General features: G+C 46.0%; 1 protein-coding gene across 4 annotated transcripts in view; it reads right to left on the bottom strand.

Annotated features, from left to right (window-relative positions):
- Positions 1–21,799, bottom strand: part of DGKG (diacylglycerol kinase gamma) — a 226,518-nt gene that overhangs the window by 111,767 nt on the left and 92,952 nt on the right. The window contains exons 8-17 of one of the 4 annotated variants that reach the window (XM_070790489.1): positions 20,550–20,624; positions 19,738–19,860; positions 15,430–15,547; positions 13,797–13,885; positions 10,431–10,547; positions 9,739–9,831; positions 8,100–8,159; positions 5,141–5,220; positions 3,913–3,987; positions 1,167–1,252 (exon numbers count right to left, since the gene is read on the bottom strand). In XM_070790489.1, coding sequence (XP_070646590.1) covers positions 1,167–1,252; positions 3,913–3,987; positions 5,141–5,220; positions 8,100–8,159; positions 9,739–9,831; positions 10,431–10,547; positions 13,797–13,885; positions 15,430–15,547; positions 19,738–19,860; positions 20,550–20,624 — 916 coding nt within the window. Of the gene's footprint in view, positions 1–1,166; positions 1,253–3,912; positions 3,988–5,140; positions 5,221–8,099; positions 8,160–9,738; positions 9,832–10,430; positions 10,548–13,796; positions 13,886–15,429; positions 15,548–18,343; positions 18,405–19,737; positions 19,861–20,549; positions 20,625–21,799 lie in introns of those variants that run through there. The other 3 variants (XM_070790495.1, XM_070790500.1, XM_070790506.1) reach the window with 3 other exon arrangements.

Genomic DNA, 21,799 nt, shown 5'->3' with positions numbered 1-21,799 from the left:
TCTTCTCTCTCTCTCTTTTTTAATCACCTTCTGTCATACTGTATATTTCACTTATTTCTTTGTTTACTGTCTGTCTCTTCCCTCTAGAAGGAAGCTCCATGAGGGTGAGACGGTGTCCTTTTTGAGCTGCTGCATCACCAGGGCTTCCATGGGAGCTAAGCACCTGGAGGTACACAGGAGGATCTGGGGACCAAAGGATGAAGACAGCCACGCAGCCCAGGCTCGATGCTCTGGACCATCTCAGCAATTCCCTTGGCTGCTTTCCTGAGTTTATGTTCTATATCTCAGTGTTTATCTGGGCTCTCCAGGGTTAGATCTTGAATGTATCCCTCGTCCCAGAATCTCAGAGTCATTCTCCATCATCTACCGGTGGTACTGTGTCCAAGGACCCACAGATCCAGGCAGGCCTCCTGATTCTCAGCCTGGACCCTCCCCACCATCCCCATCACCCTTTTGATCAAGGCATATTGGACATACCCCATCGTAGCTTTTCTTTGCTTGAACTGATCTGAGCTTTCAGATGTGCTTTGTGGGCTCTGGGCTCTAGGCGTTCATTTCAAGGTGACTTGCCCTGCACTATGCATCTATTCTTAGTTCCCTCGCCTTTATCCAGCACCCTGGACCTGCCTGAAGTCCCAGGCCTACTGCCTTCCCCCCAGTCTCCCCATCTGGCCTGTCCTGCAACTGCCCAAATCCTGCCCATGGCAGATATATTTTTGAAGCAAGGCCTGAGACTAAGCTGTTAACATCTGTACATGTGGGAATCCTTCCATTGTGTTTTCTTTCTTTTGTCCACCCGAAGTAGGTATTTAGTGAAGCATTGGTCCAAGAGTAGAAACAAAGATAAATAAGACATAGTTCCATTTCTCTTTATTACCTTCCTCTGACTTTTAACATGGGCTTCACAGGTGGTGCTAGTGGTAAAGAACCCGACTGCCAAAGCAGGAGACGTGGGTTCCAGCCCTGGGTCAGGAAGATCCCCTGGAAGAGGGCATGGCAACCCACTCCAATATTCTTGCCTGGAGAATCCCATGGACAGAAGAGCCTGGAGGGCTATAGTCCATGGGATCACAGAGACATGACTGATGCAACTTAGCACTCACACACACAACTTTAAATACAGTTATTGTAAATCAACTACAAAGGTCCTTCCAGCCCATTCTTACCAATGCAATCCAAAATCCAGCCAACTGTCCCATCACCTCCACAGGCCAAAACACGGAAGTCTGGAGTATCACGGAAAAAGTTAAGTCTGGGAAGTAGAAAGGCCAAAATGGTTTTGCTGACAGGCTGAACTTTGACACTCCTTGAGTCGAAGTCCCCCCACCCCACCCCAACACCCTGCTCCCTTCCCAGGAAGCATATTATGACCTTGACTCCTTTTGGGGTTGAAAGGGTCACTCAGTGTTCTGAAAGCAGAACATACTAAGCAATGCCATTGAGTATGAACTCCATGGAGCCATCTTTGTCTAAGGAGATTCTGACTCAATATTCAACACATAAAATGGTTTTCTAGAAACTGTCTATGATTTATGCAGAGGAATCCACAGTTTGCTTATTTTGGCACCAATACAATTAACCCCCAACATCTGCCTCCTTTCTAGCTCTCACCTACTCTGCCCCCACAGCTTTTGAGATGCAGCAAACTAGCTGAATCTTCATCCCACCCCAGACCTAAGTGGAGTAAGCACCATCTCCCCTCAGGGGCCTTAAGCCTGTAGAGAAGGGCTGTTAACCTGGGGTGCATATCTAAGGGGTGTGTGGGTAGAATCCAGAGGGCCTTGAACTTGAAAAAAATGTTACACTATTATCTTCCCTAAACTCTAACTGAAATTAGCATTTCCTTCAACAATACCTGTGACTTTGTTAAGGAGCCGAAATGACAGGTATTTCAATGTTTTACTACAGTTGTGGCAGGCATTTTCTATTATCACTTCTGCTCATTACTGTTTTAATTTACAGTAGCTATTAGACCCGCCTCTGGAACTTGCCATATAATGTCTTAATAAATCACGTGTATTTTCCTGTCACAGATTTGTTGTCTAACCTTTAGTAACTGTTTTTTCAATAAAGTTTCCCTGGGTATTTCTATATATTTCATTGTATACATTAAAAAATATTATCTTAATGTTAAGAAGGGGTCCATAGGCTCCACGAGACTGCTAAATGGGTTCCTGGTGCAAAAAAGGTTAAGAACCTCTGCTGTAGCACAGAGAGGATCTGGGGAGGCCTTGGGGTGGGGCTTGAGAAGCTGAAGCCCAGGATTTCCTCTTTGCCTTGCTTGGTGATCTGAAGAGACCCCTGGGGTCTTCTGCCAATGCAGGTGTGGGCAAATTAACATCCCCTCCCCGCCTTTCTCCTGTAGAACTCTTCTCTCCTGTAGAGCTGGATTCTGAATGAAGGCTCCCTTCAGCTAGACAGCCTCTCTGATTACAGGCTGACACATACAGCAGAGAGAGATACTCAGGGCACAGTGGCCCTAGAAGCAGCCACCAGGCTTGTCATCCTGGGCAAACCAATTTAGGATGGATGCAGTTAAGGGACAGTACTGTCTGTCTTCAAATATCAAAATGCCCTAGAAGAGAGCAGGCTGGTAAAGGCATCTGTGAGCTGCTGCTCAGTCACAAGTCACAGATGGAGGAGTCATCGGCCATCATGGGGACCGTGATGGCACATGCAGCAGCACAGGTGGGCTTTATTTTGAAATTAATTTTATAGGTAAGTCACAGCAGAGGTGCTGAATTTGCACTCATGTTTCTTTCCCCTTTAGTGGTCTTGTATCATCACCGCCAAAAATAATAGCTGTGTGTCAAACAGCTGAAGACACAGTCTCTTCTTACTTATTTTTTAAAATGAAAAACACTTAAAAAAATTTTTGGCTATGCTGCATGGCATTTGGGATCTTAGTTTCCTCACCAGGAATTGAGCCCACAACCCCTGCAGTGGAAGTACAAAGTCCTAACCACTGGACCACCAGGGAAGTCCTCAGAGTCCCTTTTTAGAGTCCTTACCCAGACCCTCTTAAGGTCTTGGTGAGCCAAGCATAGCAATGCAAGTTTGGATGTTGGAAACCCCAGCCCAGGAGGCACAGATCTGAGGACTGGCACTGAGATAGCCTCGGGCTGGCTAGTCAGTGTCTCTAATGCACTGGCTCCGGCTGGTAAGAAGGTTGCAGTCTTTGGGTACCTTCCAGCCCTAGTGCTGGAGGAACCTCTGATTACAGGGCTCATCATGTCACGGCTCCTCCCACAGAACTTGGGGAGAGCTGCAGAGGGCTGCTTATCTCCTTTTGCTGCTCCCTGTCTCCTCAACACAGGGAAATAGCCAATAGGCACATGACAGGAGACGGGCCGGTGCGGGTGGGGAAGGGTGCACCGAACAACCTCTGAACTGGATGATTCAGGAAAAAATGTGATTTCATCGAACAACTAATTGTCTTGATCCTAAAATGCCTCGACAACAGAACATGCTGTGGAACTCTGAGTCAGCTGTATGGATTTCTGAAATACTGACGGACAGTGCTAAGAAAACTCTTTTCTTCTCCCTGATGATTCAGTATGAAGATGCCAGCTAATACAGCCTTGCGAATAAGTTAATTTACCAGCCTGCCCTTCTTGTCAATCCCACAAATGACATTTGCAATTTTTCCCTCTTACAAAATCAATAGCTTTTTCTGGGATAAAGTAGAGTAGGCTGCTTCCCAGAGTCAGCCATAATGGGTGTTCCTGAGTATCTCCAGGAGGAAGTAAGAGTAGATAACAAGGAAAAGAAGAGAAAAGGAGTGAATTGGTAGGAAGGACAAGTCTACGGATGAAAGAGATTTTAAAAAAACCAAACCACCCAGAAAGCTATCCTCTTTAGAGATTACAGGGGGCGGGGGAGAAATAAGAAGTAAAGATTGTATCTCCATACCCTGGAGTAGGCCCCCCATTGTCCAGGTTGAAAACTTGTTTGGGGTTGAGCAGATAGTGGAATTTCCGAAGAATTCTATGGAAAAAAAAGAAAGAGAGAGAGAGAGAGAGAGACCAAGACAGAGAAGGGGAATGTCATTGTAAGAAGTCATAGGAGGGCAAGTACCTCTCCAGCCCAGTGATGGTGGGAACGTGGGTCTCTTTAAACCCAAGGAGGGGAAGACTGCACACAGGTCCTGCAGACCCTGAACTCCCAGGTCCAGCTGGCTTCACCCAGGCCCTCACCCTGGTTCAAAGTCTCCCCACCATCCAAGATTCAGTCTCCACCCCCAGGAGTAGTGCGCCTTGCACAGAGGACAGTGCCGAGCAACCCAGAGAACAGGACTTCATTCTCCCGAGGCCTTCTCCTTCATGGAGAACCTCTCCCAAATGTTCTGCATGTTCTAGGTAGTATGATTCTGCTCTTTGTGGACTAGACAAAGGTCCCCCAGGTCCTGGGGTCAGGAGGACATGCAGGAACTGGAGTTGGGGCAGAGGAGCACTGGGGGCAGTAGCCACACCTAGGCTTGGTTTCAAGGCTTCAGCTTGAGACTAATTAGGTCAGTTCAGAAAGGGTGCTCTGCCCCTGTTTGGGTTGGGGGGTCTCATAATTCTTGTTTAAGATCGGCTTATTATTTTTTAAAACGTGGATTCCAGATCACCATGTCAACAATTCATTGCCTCAGAGCTGAACACAGGGAGGCAGAGCTGCTCTGCTCATCCTTCACTCTCTGCAGACTGGGCATTTCCTTCACTGATGAGATGGGTGCCCTGCTTTGTCGCGGTGGAATAGGCCAAGAAGTCTCGACCAGGTGCCTCTGCCATGTCTCTTAAATCAAGAAAAGACTTGGAAGCCCGGGAACTTAACAGGCATCTCAGAACTTAGCCTGATTCTGGGAAACAGAATAATGGCCCATGTGACAACCCCTAGGGTAAGTTCTATGTCTGTCTTAATACTCGCAAAACCCCCATGGGAGAAGAAATGATTATTATCTCCATTTTACAGAGGATTAAACCAAGGCACAGGGACATTCAGTCACTTGGATCAGGTCATCAAATGATGTGTGGTAGGGCTGGGACTGGACCACAGGTCTGCCATCTCCGTAGCCCACTCGGTTATGGCTGAGGGGAAGAAAGGACCCAGATGAGGTTGTTCTAGCCTCTCCATCTCAAAAAAGAAGAGAACATACCTTTCTCCTTGTCTCCCTCCACTCTTGGGGTTCACCAAGACCAGCAGGGGGTGGGTACCCGGAATGGGGATGATCTTATACTTCAAAGGCAAAAGAAAAAGAAGTTAGCTGTGTTTCAGCCCACAGGAAGGAATGCAATGAAAGTGGATAATAAGACAGATCCCGGGAGAGGCAGCTGGGAAGCAGATCCAGGCATGGGGTAGAGGAGGTCAGGAGGCAATAGGTGCTGCTCCACTGGCTTAATCTGAGGGATTAAGCAGTTAAGTGGAGAAGGCAATGGCACCCTACTCCAGTGCTCTTGCCTGGAGAATCCCATGGATAGAGGAGCCTGGTGGGCTGCAGTCCATGGGGTTGCTAAGAGTCGGGCACGACTGAGCGACTTCACTTTCACTTTTCACTTTCATGCATTGGAGAAGGAAATGGCAACCCACTCCAGTGTTCTTGCCTGGAGAATCCCAGGGATGGGGGAGCCTGGTGGGCTGCCATCTACGGGATCGCACAGAGTCGGACATGACTGAAGTGACTTAGCAGCAGCAGTAGCAGCAGCAAGCAGTTAAGTGTCTCCAGCCTAAGTGGTTTTTAAGTAGCATTAATGGTGACAAGGGTTTGAGGAGGGGATCAGAAATGGGGCTTCAAATTATTCAGCAATGGTGTGGCTTTGTGCCCACAGCACAAGATTAGCTTTTGTGAAGATACAACTGAAATGATCTTAGAAAATATGACCATCCGGTCCTACACCTAAATAGAATGGAGCTAATCATCACTTCCACCCCCAGCATCTTTCAAATCCACATTTGCAGCCCCAATTTTCCTCCCGAGCTCTGGTTCTACCTTTCTCACTGTCAAAGGGGGTATCTTCAGCCACTGGAACATGCCCCAAATCTGACTTACCTTCTTTCCCCCCAAAACTGGTCCTCTCTCCTGGCTACTACTATTATTCATCCAGTCACCCAGGGAAGACCCTGTCCTGCCAGCTCTTCCCCTGGAATGTCTCATTATCTCCGGCAGCTGCCACAATGCCCACACTGCTCAGGCTTTCTCACCTCAGGTGAAGCCCTGTAAGCTGCCCCCACGCAGTTCTTTCCCAGGCGTCACTAGTCATACCACTCCTGCTCAAAATCCTTTAATGACATCTCATTACCCAGAGGATAAAATCCAAACCTGCTAACCTGGCCTGCAAGGTATTTACGTGTAGCCCCTTTCTATCGTTCTCCCTTAATCACTCTAACCTTCACTGCAGCTCCAGCCAAGTCTGGCTCTTACCCTCTATGAGTGAATTCTCACCCTGTGGTGCTGCTCACACTGGTTTCTTCTCCTCCTTAATGCCCTGAAATGCCTATTTCCTTCATAGAAACCTCAAGAAAAACTTCTCATCCTCAAGGCCCAATTCAAGACCTACTTCGTCGACGAAGTTTTGCTTGATCACTGCAATGAAAACTATTGCATTCGAAGCATATAATATCTTCTGGGTTTGTTTGGTATTGTTTATTTGCATGTTTTCATGTTGTATTTTCTCAGGTGAAGCGAAAGTGAAAGTGTTAGCCACTTAGTCCTGTCTGACTCTTTGTGACCACATAGACTGTAGCACACCAGGCTCCCCTGTCCATGTGATTCTCTAGGCGAGAATACTGGAGTGGGTAGTCATTCCCTTCTCCAGGGGATCTTCCCGGCCCAGGGATCGAACCTGGGTCTCCTGCATTGCAGGCAGATTCTTTATCATCTGAGCACCAGGGAAGCCCAAATGTCTCAAAACATCAACTGGACATTAAATGTCTCAAGGGCAGGGCGGGAGTGTGTATAACCCTCCTACCAAGGATCCCGTTGCCCCAGAGACAGGTGTACTCAGTAAATACTTGTAGCTTCAGCAGAAGGATACACCGATACAGAGGAGCAGCGCCGCTCCATATTCACTGTCTTATGCCTGCTTTTCCATATCTCAAGCTAAAAATTCAGCAAACCCAGTGCCAGATAAGTTGAAATGGACAGCAACATTCTTTATAAATTTTAGGAATTTTTCCATCTGCCAAGGGTGATTATTTGTATGGTAGCCAGAAGCATCTTGGAGACTGAGAAGTAAATCTTTACCTCTGGGGGTGGTATTCAGAATGCTGAACGACCTGCATAGCATGGACACTGTCCAATCAGAACAGATGCAGGACAAGCAGATAGATGCCAGCTGTGAACTGACGTATCTGCACTGTGTGCGTGCTCCATCTGACTTTCTCCCCTTCAAGGTATCTAGAGCTTTACCACATCAAGCTTCTGGCATCACTGTGGCTTATGTTTTATACTCATCTACAAGTTCTCATTGAATCTTGGAGCATCTCTGGGAGGTGGGCAGTGCAGGGATTTGCTATGTGCCTTTTCAAAGAAGGAAACTTAAGGGTCAGAGGGAGAGGAGGAGTCCCCAGTGTTCTTTCTTTTTCTTTTTCTCATTCCACCTCACCAGGCTGCCTTTTCTGCATTCCCTGGCACTTTGTGAAAGGCACAGAGAGAAGTTCATTGGTGAATCCAACTAAAAAAAAAAAAAAACTGAGTTCTTAAATACACATTTAAGGATGGAGGAGAACTTTTGGATCTATTTAACTCTTTTGGCAGATCACATTCTGGAGACAGCTTGGCAGTCTTAGAAAACCCAATTGTCTATTTTTAGGCCACATTCTTGTTATTATTCAGGGGGTATGCATATTGAAGTTTTATGCAGCATGTTCCTTAAAAGGTGATAAAGCCAGTGTGGCCAGCTACAGGATTAACCAACCTCCCTTTGCACCACTTGCCTACAGCATGGTGGCCAAAGGTAACCCCAGAGACTGGAAATCTAGGATCTTCTGTGATATAATCTATCAGATAGGAAAGCAGATGTTAAGATGTGTTTCTCTAGAACTCAAATCCTGTCCTCCCCTCCACAACCTTGGACCAGCTTAGAAGGAATGAGTAGACTCAGGGTTTGCTGAGGTACCTGCATGACAAGTTCACCCTTGGCTGACACGCTACCATCAGACTTCCCATCTGGCCTGTCCTGTGAAAAGAGAGGAAAGACAAGCATCCTTTGAAAAAAATATGCCTGCTATAAAAAAAGAAATCAAAAGAAAAACAAATGGTTAATATAAAGAAAGAGAATAGAAAACCAGTATAGCATAGGATGGAGTCTTCAAAGTGGGGCTTTGAACCAAAACAAAGAAATGCTCCCTTTGGGTTCCTCAAAGACTCTCCAGGCCTTTGTCATCACTTGCCCTGACTTTGACTTCGAGACACTGGAAGGAACACAGTGTTTCAGAGGAAACACTGAAATGGGCAGAAATGTACTCTGTTGATTCAGAAGCTTGATCTCTGAGAAGCAAGGTCTGAGATCTAGTTTCTATGCTTAGCACTACCTAAAGGATACGACACAAAGTCATCTTTCCTGTTTTTTCTTCAATGTTTATTATTCATTTTATTGAAGTTTATGTCACATACAGTAAAATGCTCAAATCTAAACCTACCCTTCTATGAATTTCTGCATATGTACACGTCCTTCTCACTACTGCGTCTTCTGCTATGTTCTGTTGTGACTCCTGATGCCATATTGACTTTGCCTGGCTTTTGAATCTCATAAAAATGGAATCATATACCATGTCTTTTGAGTCCACCTTCTTTTGTTCAGCATTATATTTTTTGGATTACCCATATTTTTGCATTGAAGCATGGTTCTTTTCCATTGCGATATAGTATTACATTATGTGAATTTGCCTCAATTTATTAATCCGTTCTTGTCAGTGGTCATTAAGCTCGTTTCCAGTGCTTGACTGTTATGAATAAAGTTGATAGGAACATTCCTGTGCATGTCTTTTGGTGGAATAAATGCTTGTTTTTCTCAGATAGACAGGAGGGGACTTGTTGAGTCATAGAGTTTGTGTAACTCCAACTTAGTAGATACTGCCAAATGGTTTTTGAAAGTGGTGGTTTTTTCCTATCAATTTTTAATGAGAAAGAAGATGGTCAAGTAAAGGGTGAAATGTGAGGAGTTAGTGATCCTCAGCCACATCTCTAAGATGAAAAGAGAACAATTTAAGGTCTTTGGTACTTGGTTTGAGAAAAGGGTCTGCAACACAGGAGACAAAAAAAATTTCAGATGGGGACAACTGGAGTTTAATTTTGTAGCTTTCATTTCCAGGATGGGGCTGTGACACCCTTGGAAATCTTCAAGGCAGCGGGAAGTCCATGTTTGAACACAGGAGAGAGGGAGACAGAGACAAGGGAAGCCTCGCTGTGCACGGGTGGTGACTGGGGTTCCTTGAGCTGTGATCTGCCTGCAAGGTGCTGGGAACGAAGAACATGCTTTTCTTGCTGGGCCATGTCAGAGCATTTTGGGTGGCTGGTGGTCGGGACTGTTTCAGTCTGTGAAGTTTTCCCTGACAACCTGACTGTGCAGCACTGACCTCTCTTCAACTTGTGCTGAAAACACAAATCCTAAGAGTTGTTGAGGGAGCCCGCAGAGGGATGTAGATGTCTAAATGCTCCTGCATCTGAAATGTGAGCTGGGGTTGCCCGGGGCAGGGGGTGGTAGAGGTGGGGGGGGGTGTGGAGACAGAGCTCTGTTGTTGGGAGGCAACACTTACCCGGGTAATGGGGCATATCGATGTGGGCAGCAAAATATGGTCCCTGAGCTCTCCACCATCGCACAGTGTTGACAATTCACACTTGCGGTGAAACTGGAGGGGAAAAATGAAGATGAGAATGAGTGAAAGTGTTCAAGGAAATGTCAAGTATGAGAGTCTAGAAACTTCCTAGGGAGGCAAGTTGTCTAGGGCGCCTTCAAATCCTGATGCACTACTGCTTTGGCAGTATAGCTTAGACAGTGTGTGTGTTTGCATGTGTGGTGTGTGCTTAGGGATGCCAAGTCTGCTGTGGGCAGAGAAAGGAGACCAAGTGCAGCCTGCCCATAGCAGCTTCTCTCACTCTGTCAATGCCCTCGGCCCAGCCAATACCCAGGAGAAGGAAGCTAATGGTCCAGCCTGCTGTTCTCAGCTGCCTGGTCACAAAGACAGCAGACTGCCCAGCATCGTCTTAAGCAGACCTGGGTGGGGGTGGGCAGACACCCTCTCTCTGGGCAGTTTGATGATTTACTGGAGGCAATTAGACTTTGGGCACTGGCAGCGGCTCTGGGTGCCCTCTCTAGCCTTGCCCACGTAGCTCTGCTCATGCCCCCTGGCAGGATGTCCACTGCTGCCTGGCTGCAGCTTGAGCAAAAAAAAAAAAAAAAAAAAAACCACACTGAAAAGAAGCAGGGCTGCCCTGAGCGCCAACCCACCGTCATCCGGCACCACACGCAGTGCCGCGCGGTGACACTCTGGTAGCACTTGATACTTTTGTGGCACCGGTCACACTTGACGGAGGAGTTCCCTTCCACCCATGCGTGCTGCATCACCTGCAGGAGGGAAGGGAAGGATACCAGGGAAGGCTGCAGAACCACGGCCCCACGCCCTGGGCCTGAGGAGAAGGTCTGGGAAGAGCACAGGGATGGGGAGGCCAGAGGGCTGGTTCCTGTTTAGCGGGCACTGGGCAGCTTAGCTGAATTGCACAGGGTGGTCTCTCCCTACCTAATCACTATCACTCTAATCAAGCTAGATGAAAGCCAGTTTGCCTGCTTTTTGAACAGTCCATCTCCCGGCAGTTAAGCCTCTGAGCAGTGCCTCATCTGGCAGTCCATCTGCCTGTCTTGCGGACCTCTTTGCAAAGGGATGTGCTTGTGTGTGCCCTCTTTTGGAAGGCCGCTCAGTGCAGGGAAACACAGGAGGGCTTGGTCTGCAGACCAAGCTGATTAGAGCACTGATTTTCCACTTTATAGCAGGGTGATCTTTGGCCAGTTCTTGGACCTCTCTGAGTCTCAGGTCCTTCATCTGTAGAAATTGGCATAATAAGCCCTACCCCTGGGCTTGCTGGGAGAATTAAAGGAGCCAGCCTATTTGGAAGGGCCTTCCTGGTACAGCCCTGGGCCTTGGGAGGTACTCTGAGCAGGAACTCCCTTTGCCCTTCTTGCTTCTATGGGCCAGTGTGTCTCAACCTTAGCAGCCCCTTAAGACCACCTGGGGAGTTTCTAGAAGTCCTAATGCCTAGCCCTCACTCCAAGTCAAATAAATTAAAGTCCCTGAGGGTGAGGCCCATCGTTAGTTTGTTTTAAAGCCCCCTGAGTGATTATAATGTAGAGCCCAGGCTAAGAAGCACTCTGGAAGGAAGTTAGAGAGAAAGCCCAGAGGAATTAGTGTGGGTCATCAGCCAGCGGCTTTCACATCTTTTTCCTGCAGAGCTGGTTGTACCTGCTTCCTGGCCAGAATCTGTTTCTAGAGCAGCCCAGGAACCTGGGAAACAGGTGGGCATGCATGTGTATGCATGTGACTATAAGTGCAAAGTGACCCATGATGCCAAATTCTGGGGGTCTGAGCACTCAGTTAAGCACCCCAGGAATTCTACAGAACTTCTAAAAATTGTTTTCCACTAGGGCACCCTGAATAGCAGAAGGGGTGGATATGGACTCTGGGGAAATGTAGGGGCATAGCCTGAAGTGCCAACAACAGGCACAATATTAAACACACACGGACTATTTGCCTGACACCATCCATGTTTGTATTAGACAAAAGTTTTAAATTACTTATCAGTTAAGTTACTGTGTCCTCCTTCCAAAAGGTTTTTGGTAAAACTGTTGCTCTAAATGTGTCACATTTACTTTGTAGTTTCTCACCGTCTGCCGTTCACCCCTGAGGGTGTAAAGAACTCAGTTTGCTAATCAGTTTGTCACCTACATGGTCACAATTAATTTGCTCCAAGATTATTATTATTTCTATTATATATAGAAAAAAAAATATGAGGCTTCAGAGAGGTTAAGTGACTGGTCCTAGGTTCCAAGGCTGAGAAGTGGCCAAGCAGGGACTCATGGCCAACTCTCCTGACTCCAAGTCCATGGGACTTTCCCAACACCACGTTGCCTTCTCCCTCCTCTTCTGGGATCAGAAGAGGATGGTGACGGACTTGGGTTCCCCCTGGAGTCTCAGAAAGCCAGGAATGTGCCCTCAGTGGTCTCCCTCTATTCCGAGTGTGGCAATGGCCAGAGTGCAGGCTCAGGGCCTGAGCCTAGGAGGCGCACCGTATGTCCTGGTGAAAGGCATGGGCATGGAAAGGCGTGTGCATGGGCATGGTGCGGGAGGAGCAGACAAGAGGCCATGTGGTGCCTCACAGGCATGCATGCGTGCCCCTGGAGGTACCCTTCTCTCTCAGACTCCTTCTGCGGATGGCTGGATACTACTCCCGCCTACTTATCCATCTCCTGACTCAGATTCTTTAATGGGGTCTTCCCTCTGCAATAACTCTGAGTGTCCTTCCCCTGCTAATTTGAAAAAGTGTCTATTTCCAGACTCAGTGAATGGCACCACTAGATGGCCACCTTAGAAACGTGGTAGCCATTTCCAACCTCCCTCCCTCTTTCATCCCCTACACCATTGCCACCAAGTTCTGGTGGTAGGACCTCCAAATTATCGCTCAAACTCTCGCCTTTCCCTTTAAGTCCTTTTTCTCTGCCAGTGAGACAGTCAGAATACTCAACAGCTGGCGTGACTGGGGGGCAGTCACTCAGCACAGACGCAGCAGAGAAGGCGAGTACAGACCCAACCCAGGCAGGCCCTCGGCAGCACTATCTCTTGCCTGAACTATTGGAAGGGTTTGCCCCTCTCTAATCTGATCTCTTTCTGGCACCATAGTCAGAGTATGTGTGCATGCTCAGTTGTTTTAGTCATGTCCAGCTCAGTGACCCCTTAGACTGTAGCCCGCCAGGCTCCTCTGTCCATGGGGTTCTTCAGGCAAGAATACTGGAGTGGGTTGCTATGACCTCCTCCAGGGGATCTTCCTGACCCAGGGATCAAACCTGCATCTCTTACATCTACCTGCATTGGCAGGTGGGTTCTTTATCCCTAGTACCAGCAGTGAACCTAATTTGCAAACCCAATCATCTCTTCACATGCTCAAAATTCTTTAGCAGTCCCTTAGCTACATATGAACCTCTTTCCCAGCTCCTCAGCCTGGATCTCCCCAGTCCAGAGCACATCTCCTGCCTTTCCCTCTGAGCCTCCTCTATGCCAGTCACACTAAACCAAGTACAGACCCCAGAGTAAGCCACGTATCCATGTCTTCACTCTTGAAGTTTCTCCAGCCCAGAGTGCCTTGTCCTCCTCGATTCCTTGTGAAATCCTGCTGACTTGGGTTCAAGACACAACTCAAATGCCATTTGTTTTTTTTGGTGAACGCTTCCTTGTTCGTCTCTTCTCCCTTCCCTCCGCCCCCATGCCTCAGCTGTAAGTCCCACACAGCGCTATCACTACCGCACTGCTCGCAACGTTATGCTCTGCTTATGTGCCTGTCTCCTCCCACCAGACTGCATGGTTCCCCAGGCTGAGGACCACCTTATGACCCTCATACCCCCTGGAACAGGGCCTAGCACATGGTGGGTGGGTACTAGGGAGATGCTGAATGGATTGATGGATGGACAGGATGGTTTCAGGGTGGTCCTCGAGGCAGAGAAGGGACAGGATAAAGCTCCCAAAGCCCCTTCCTGTCCAGGAATCTGTGGAGATGGATATGTCGCCCGGGACACAGCATGCAGTAGAACAAGGCAACAGGTATCACCAACCTCGCCGCCCCTTTTGGTTTTGGAGTTCGTTTTGATACACGCAGGAATGTTTTTGGATACACAGCGTTCGTGGACTGTGTATTTACAGTCTGCAAAATAAATGAATAAGTAAATAAGAATAGTGCCTGTGAGTGACCACCTAGGGAAGGTCAGCCATCCTCCTCCCCGCTAGCTGAGGCCCAGGCCTCCCTCCATGGGGCAGGGGACACGTGGAGCTGGCCTGGCCAACTGGAAATTCAAGTCTCCAGTTTTCACTGACAGGAATCCAGTTATCTCCCAGACATGCTTCTACACCCTCCACCCCACCCACTGGCTTTCACTGGTGAACGGAGCAGGAAAACATCCCTTAAGAGGAATATGAGGTGTCACCCTGGCTATGCCAACAACACAGTATTGAATGTTGGGATGTTGGGGAGTGGAAAGCAAGGCCAGGGTCTCTCTAACTCTGCAGACAGGCAGACCTGGGCTTGAACTCCGGCTCTACCCTTTGTAACTACCCACATGATCTAGGGTATGTGCCTTCACAGCTCTGAAATTCAGAGTGTTCTACAAGATGGGAATAAAATTAGCTTTTACTTTGGGGAGCTTTTGCAGCATGAAATTATTTGTATAAAGCACCGCTTGTGCAAGGCAGAATAGCTATTCCACAAATTTATTGTTGTTATTACTTACTACTATGCCACAGGCCTAGAACCTACTAGGAATGAGGCTAGGTCTATGAAAAGTGGGTGAGAGCCAGATATGAGAGGTTGATGGAAAGACAGGGGGCCCCTTCTTATGCCTGCTGATGCTTGTTCAAGGTAGACACTGGGCCCAGCTCTGCTACGATGTCTTTTGTAGTGGAGGTTGCCTGCTGCCTGGCTCCCATGTACATGTCAAATGAAACAGTTTGGTGACCCACACCGTACCCGAGGGCCCTCCCCACAGCAGCAGGTCCCCGGTCCCTGGAGGGTTCAGGCTGAGTGCCTGCTGTCTGCATCCTGAGGTTGGGGTGGGGGCGGGCAGGATTCTGCACCCATATACCCTGGGCCTTGCAAAGCCTTCCTGTTGCAGCCCTTCCCCTCTCTTCGTGTCCCCCAGATTCACACACATTCCCCCATCATCCCTTCTCTCTTCCTTCCCCTCCATCTCTTTCTTCTGCTCTCCCTTCCAGGCTCCCTCCCTCCTTTCTCGTGTGTGTGTGTGTGTGTGTGTGTGTGTGTGTGTTTCTCCTCTCAAGTCTGACTTCACTAAGTGGATTATAAAGTATAACAAATGGATAATTTTAATTTCCATTGTATTTATGAATATTAATTTAATTTAAAAAACCCTCAGGTTCTTCTGACCACGCAAACATTCACTAGCAAAACACAACTGAAAGTAATATGAGATGCTTTTTAGTTACCTGTGAACTTTAATAACTTTTTTCTAGGGAGTCAGTGGCCCATGACACGACTCCAGCAGACTAATATTCGTCCATTTGATTTGGGTTGAATAAGGATAGGACATGGAGGTCTTGTTCTATTCCCTGCTGTGGGAAGAATATGGCAGGTCTCTCAAGCTAGGAAGGATAGATGCCTAAACTTTCCTGGGACTGGCTCAACCATGTGCAGAGCAAGCCTGGCGAAAAAGGGTTTGAAGGAAGTTTACTCACAAATGCAGCAGAGGCCTTGCTTCCGAACACCCATGAGCATGACGTGGCAGAAGTTGCAGTAGGTTGGTTTCTTGAAGTGCTTCAGGGTCCAGGCATGCTTCCCATCCCCCTTGGAGCCCTGAGGGGACAGCAACAGAATGCGATGCTCAGCAGGAAGCCCCACTTTCTCTAAAAAGAGTCTCTTCTCATATTTGGAAGATGAATTATTCGTTTAACTTACTGATGTAAATACTCTGAATAGAAATGCAAATAAAAACAAAATCCTTCGTGTGTGTATGTGTGTATGTTCTAAAATAAGCAAAAATTAAAAATTAGGACTGAATGGAGTATGTGTGTGGGAGATAAAATTAGCCCTCTCCTGCATGGCTGGTGGAGTAGAAATCAGAACTAACTAACTTAGTTATTTTTCTCTTAACTTCATCCTTTCTTTTTCAATCATTTATCTATTATCTGTCAAGCATCTATTTATTATGTCAATCACCTATTATTTATCAATTGTCTATTATCCATCAATCACCTATTATCTATCACGCACCTTATCTATCCATCCATCCATTCATCCATCCATTTCTCTATCTAAAGGTCCTTTAAATGTTTATAACTTTCAACTTACAAATTTCCTTTCCTGGATTCCATCCTAAATAAATTTTTGAAAGATATATGAGCATTTTTGTGCTCTATCAGACATTGAGCGCAGAATTATTTAAAGTAACAAAAAACTGAAAATATCCTAAAGCCCTCAAAAATGACCAAAAGGTTCGTGGTACATCTCTATGATTTAATGTTAAGTGGCCATCAAAAAGATATTCATAAGAACCTTGGATGGCTTGGGAATGTGCTCATGATACTAAGTGCTAAGACAAAAAAGCAGAACGCAAATTTGATGACATATTATGATCTCGGTTTTATATAATGATACATTGGATGGGGAAAAAAAAAAAAAAAACTGACCAAATTGTTAACAGAGGTTAGCTATAGCTAACAACACTACGGGTTTATTTTACTTTCTCTGTATTTGCCAAATTTTTTACAGTGAGGAGGTACTAGTTTTATAATCAGGAAAAAATTAGCTTAGTAAAAATACTGTACTCCTCTCAACAAACTTTCTGTACATAGAAAAAAATAGCAAAGAGACAGAGAGGGTTAAATCCTTTCCCCCTGGCTTGGCTCAGAAGCAAATTCATCCTTATCCACTAGATAAGCCAAGCCTGACATAATCACACACCTTCTAGCCCCTGGGAGCACAGCCTCACTGGAGACTGTGGTTTCAGGAGCATCCCTCCACATATAGTGTCCTTGAACTTTTGTCATAGACTCCATCAAAAGAGTAACACTCTTGGGCTGATCTTAAGGGTAGTTAAAAAAAAAAAAAAAGTACTGTAAGCTCATAATGATTGAAGTCAGGTACATGGAGTCCAACGTGCTGGACTGAAACCTACTTATTTCTGGGCCCCTCTGGTTTGGGCTGGCCATAGTGGCCAGACCTATTCCTGTGCTTGACTCCTCTGCTAATGGTCTCTAGAGAAACCCACGTGCTTTTTCAAATGCTGGTCTCCTCCTGGGGCCAGAATATGCTTTTTTCTTCTTCCACCTCAAAACCCTGCTTCTTCTAAAACCTGAGTTTTATATAATTAAAGCCTTTTCATCTAAAATGGTTTCTACTTTAGTAAATGGGTTCATTAATTGATTAAATGATTCACTAAAAGACAGATTCATTCATCCTTTTGACAAACATTGACCACAAGGGATTTTTATAAAAACTAAATGAAATATAAGTGAAGCTCCTAATCCAGTGCCTGACACATTGTAAATGAAAACTTTTATTAAGTTCTTACTCTGCACTAGGGAATAGGGAACACAAAAATAAGTAAAGAGTGTTTTCTTACATGTGAGGAGGGAGATTTATACCTATTCTAGAAATGAAGAAGCAGAGACTCATAGAAGTCAGATACACAGCCCAAGACCACACAAATATTAAGTAACTGAGCCAAGCCAATGGTCATAATGGCTTCCAAATCGTGTTTCTTCTTCTATCTCCACCAACCAGGGCTTTCCTTCATGGACAAAAGGGAAATTACAGTATTCTTAGCAGACCCAGCCCGAAGGATGGTCATCTGACCTAAAAATACCTTTATGAGCAAAATTAATTAGCTGACTCTCCCTTTCTCAGATACTGTTTTCACAGATACAGGGTAAGAATCAGAAGGACCTTGCCTTGGAATAAGTAGCATTTCTGCTTGGGTTACAGCACCATCATGTGGCTCTTTTATTTTTGCACATTGGAGGCTGCAGCGTTTGGGAGTCCTGCATACCAGGTTTTATGCTGAGCCTACAGCTCCTTGGAGACAGACTGTTTCTCATTTATCCCATTCAGAGATCTCCAGACTTTTCAGTGGCAATAAGTGGGTTTTGATAAAAGCCAAACAAGCACTGTGACTTACAAGACATTGAGGAATGTTTTCCCTAGAACCCCAATTATTAAGTGTAAAAACATACAATATAATGTATATTTGCAAATGAACACATAAAACTTTTGATTCATGAAAACCAAATGCACTTTTGCTTTTTGTTTGCATTATTCCTGATGTAAAGTATGGTTTTCTACAAGGTTCATTTGGCATCGGGGGGAGACACTGGGGAGAACGTTGGAGAAATGATGTCTCTCCCTCTTCCAGCCATAAAAAGTGGAACCCCTCCAAACAAAGAGTTGGTGGCACCTTGGGCTCAGCAAGTCCCACCTAAGAAATAGAACTAGAAATGGGTTCTTTGTGATTAAAATGTCCCATCTCTATTATGTTTTAGAGAAAAGGAAAAAAACAAACCCAAAACTGGTGTGTTAGAACAACACTCAAGCAGAACTCCTACTTTGATTCAGGTATCATCTTGAACCTTAAGAGCAGAAAGTATACCATACCTATCTGGGCTCCCCCAGGTCCTAGGTCACATGCGTTCATGCACACAGTAGGGTCTCATCACTGCATGAGAAATGTGCGGTTACTGAATATGGAAGATGGGCTCTGGTACTAATTAGGTGTGTGACCACCCGCAAGTGCCTTACTTCTCTAGTCCTCAGTATGAAAAACAGAGGGGATAGACCAGGGATCACCAAATCCTCTTCTAGCTCTGACCTTCCAGGGTTCTAAGGATAAAGGAGTTCCTGGTTCATTGATTTCTATTAGTACATGGAAAGACCTAAACATGCTATGAGATAATTGCAGGATTCTTAGTCCTGAACTGCAGAACTGTCAGATGGACATTCCATGGGCAACAATGTCAGCTAGAGGCCAGCCTAGCTGAACCTTCTGTTCTGTCCCTCTCTATGCCATTTCAGTAATCTCAAACAGGTGTTGTTTACAACCCAGGTGGCTGCACTGGTAAATGCTAATGCTGCCATTTGCGCTCCTAGTTCTAACCTTCCCTACCTCATGTATGGAAGCTACTTTTCATGGTAAATAAGCAGACCAGGTCAGATGCCAGTGCTTCACATAAATAGTGGGAGGTTTCTCTAACACACCCTGAACTTTCTTTCACGTGGGTTTTTGATCAAGGTCTTCTCCTGCCTGCAAACTCTCTTCTACCAGCCAAACCATACCCATTATTGAGAACCAGATCAAATAGCCTAGGTCATTTCACTTGATCTTTATCTCAAGAGTGGGGTATCAAAATCCCATGCATCCCTCAGAGTCAGGGCAAAACTTCTTCTGCTGGTCTCACTCTTAAGTGTGGGGTGTTCAAAAGTGCAGGTTCTTTAGAGTCAGGCACACATAAATACTGGCTCCTCTTTTTCATCTTCAGACTCAGAATCTCAATTTTCCATCTGTATAAATGGGTAAAAAAATATCTACCTTATCTGGTTATTCTGATTGCTAAATAAGATGTTATCATTGAACACTCTCTACCTCACAACAGATCAGTATTTTTCCTTTCCTTTCCTTCCCTCCCTCCTTGCTTCCCTTTCTTCCCAAACTCTCTTAGCGTTTTTACAGCTAATTTTGAGAAAAGATGGAATTCTTCCGTGAAAATTTTTTTGTCCTTTGCGTGGTTGAACAGAAGTTTCAGGTGGGTGAATATGATATCTGTGTCTCCTCTTGGTACTCAGAACAGTATCTTTATTTAGTAATAATTTAGTAAATGTCTGTCAAATGAATGAACATATTTCAGGTAAAAAAGAGAGGACTTCGGGACTGGCCTGGAGCATATGAGGTATCCACTGGGAAGTCTGGGACAGAAACCAAGGATATTAACTTCCACATGGAACCTGATGTTTCTGAAAGGTGGGGGGTCTTGGACCTCAAGTGTGCAACTTACAGAGTCGTCCATGCCCAAGAGGACCAGCAATGGGATGGTGGTCATCCCTCCGTGGACCCACTCCTCAAGAGACACAAAGCCGTCCCGGTCGTAGTCCATGCCTTGTAACATCTCCTTCAGTATCTGCGAATCCGTAGAGCAACAATTGTCCACTTTCACCCTCGGCTTCTCTGCCCGCCCCTGCCCTTTCCTTTCTCTTTTGTTCTGAGTTTTCTTGTGTTTTACCCCTTTCTTTCTGATTCAGAGTGAGTAGAGAGCAGTGACGGAGCAAACTGGGGTGAGGGGAACAGAGGTCCAAGCCTGGGTCTTCCCAGACCTGTGTGCCCTTAAGCAAGCCACCTGGACTCTCTGGGCTCTGTTTTTCTGCTTTGCCCATCTGCAAAATAGAACTAGCATTGCTGTGCTTGCAGCCTGGTAGCAAAAGATTAGGGAAAATGTATACAAAATGCCACACATAATATTGGTCTCATGGGAGCCCCCAATGTATGTAATAATTATTATTATCTGATGACTGAGAAAAATCTTTGAATTTCTTTCTAGCTCTAAATTCTCTGACCTATGAACCCCTGTTATAAAAATTCAGCTAGGGGGTATTATTAGGTATTATTATTTGAATTAGTCTACACTATTCCCCGGCCTCTAATTTTTCCTATCAGAGAAGTGGGAGGTCAAGGAGGTGTAGGACCCCAAAGGAGCCACCTCTAAGAAGATGAGTCTGGGAGACACTCTACTGTAAACAAGTGTGTTTTTTCAAGTCCCACTCTTATCTTAGAAGCTCACTGGGAAGTCACCCCAGGCTGCTGGAAACTCACAGGCCTTAGCTCCGTGGGATCCCACTCGAGATACTGGGCAATGTGCAGCATCTGGCTGACAATACGATCCATCTCCTAGAAAACACCAAGGAGAGAACCCAACTGAAGATGTGTTTCCAAGAGCAAGAGTCAAAATCAAGCCCCGTGGGAAGATGGGCAGGGTGTCGTGTGAGAAGCAGCTGGTACAATACACTGGCATTTCATCATGAGCTCGCTGTTTGTTTCTGCTCTTTATTTCTGCCTTGACCACAAAGCTCACAAGAAGCATAGACCGTGGATAAGCCAGAGGTATGCAGAAAGCTCACTGAACACTGACCTTCTCCTAAATCCACCTTCCTTCCCCTATTCTGCGCTTTGACTCAGCATAGAAAGCACTCCCGTTTCCTTCTTCTTTGTGATCACAGCTCCTAAAAATACTTACAAACCAAGGCACTTCTTCCCTCCCCCTTTTCCCACACCTCATTCCCACAGCTTTAGCAACTTGGGATTCATCTATACCCCTTGGGGGTCAGTTTCAGTTGGATGTAGGGCCACTGGGTTGGTCCTTTCTCAGGCACTGTGATTCAGATTCTTTTTGGCATCTCCTTTGTATCCTTTGTATCAAGTCCAGCCCTGGGTCTGGGACTCCTGAAACAGGAAATTCATGAAGGCTATGCTTCTCTAATGAGTGAGCCTTTTGTTTGGTACCACGGCTAGGCTCCATCTAAAACCTCACAGAATTGCTGGATGCTAATGAATCAGTGCCCTGAGAGTCCCACGGAAACACACTGGACTGAGGAAGCATTTGCACATTTAGGGTACCATCTAGGATATTCATAATAAAGTTGATTTGGGGTTACTCATTGGAGAACTAAAGCAAGGGTTAAAGGTGTTACTTTCACCAGACAGAATGCTGGGTGGGTCAACATAAGCAAGCTAAAACCCAACAGGGATTTTTAACATTGTATTTCATTTAAATTAGAAAATAGCCCACTGCAAAACTGCAGATGAGGCAGTAGGTGGGGAAAAGGAAGTGGGCAGTAAGGTGGGAACAGAGCCCAGCAGATGTTCCAGTGGAATATCTTGTCAATCTAGCAGTGTTCAAGATTCAATGTGAGCAAACAATGTGATTCTGAATTGGAGAATTAGACTTGATCTAGAGCTGTGTAAATGGGTGGGCATTTTCAGGAAGCAGAGTGGGCAGATTTCAGGAAGAACGAGTTCTCCTGATATGGATACTTAAGGAGTCCTGGAAGGGCAGGTTCAATTCT

The sequence above is a fragment of the Bos indicus genome, chromosome 1 (assembly GCF_029378745.1).
Source record: "Bos indicus isolate NIAB-ARS_2022 breed Sahiwal x Tharparkar chromosome 1, NIAB-ARS_B.indTharparkar_mat_pri_1.0, whole genome shotgun sequence".
Classification (NCBI taxonomy): domain Eukaryota; kingdom Metazoa; phylum Chordata; class Mammalia; order Artiodactyla; family Bovidae; genus Bos; species Bos indicus.
The sequence above is the reverse complement of the archived record's forward strand: the minus strand, read 5'-3'. Positions and strand labels throughout refer to the sequence as shown.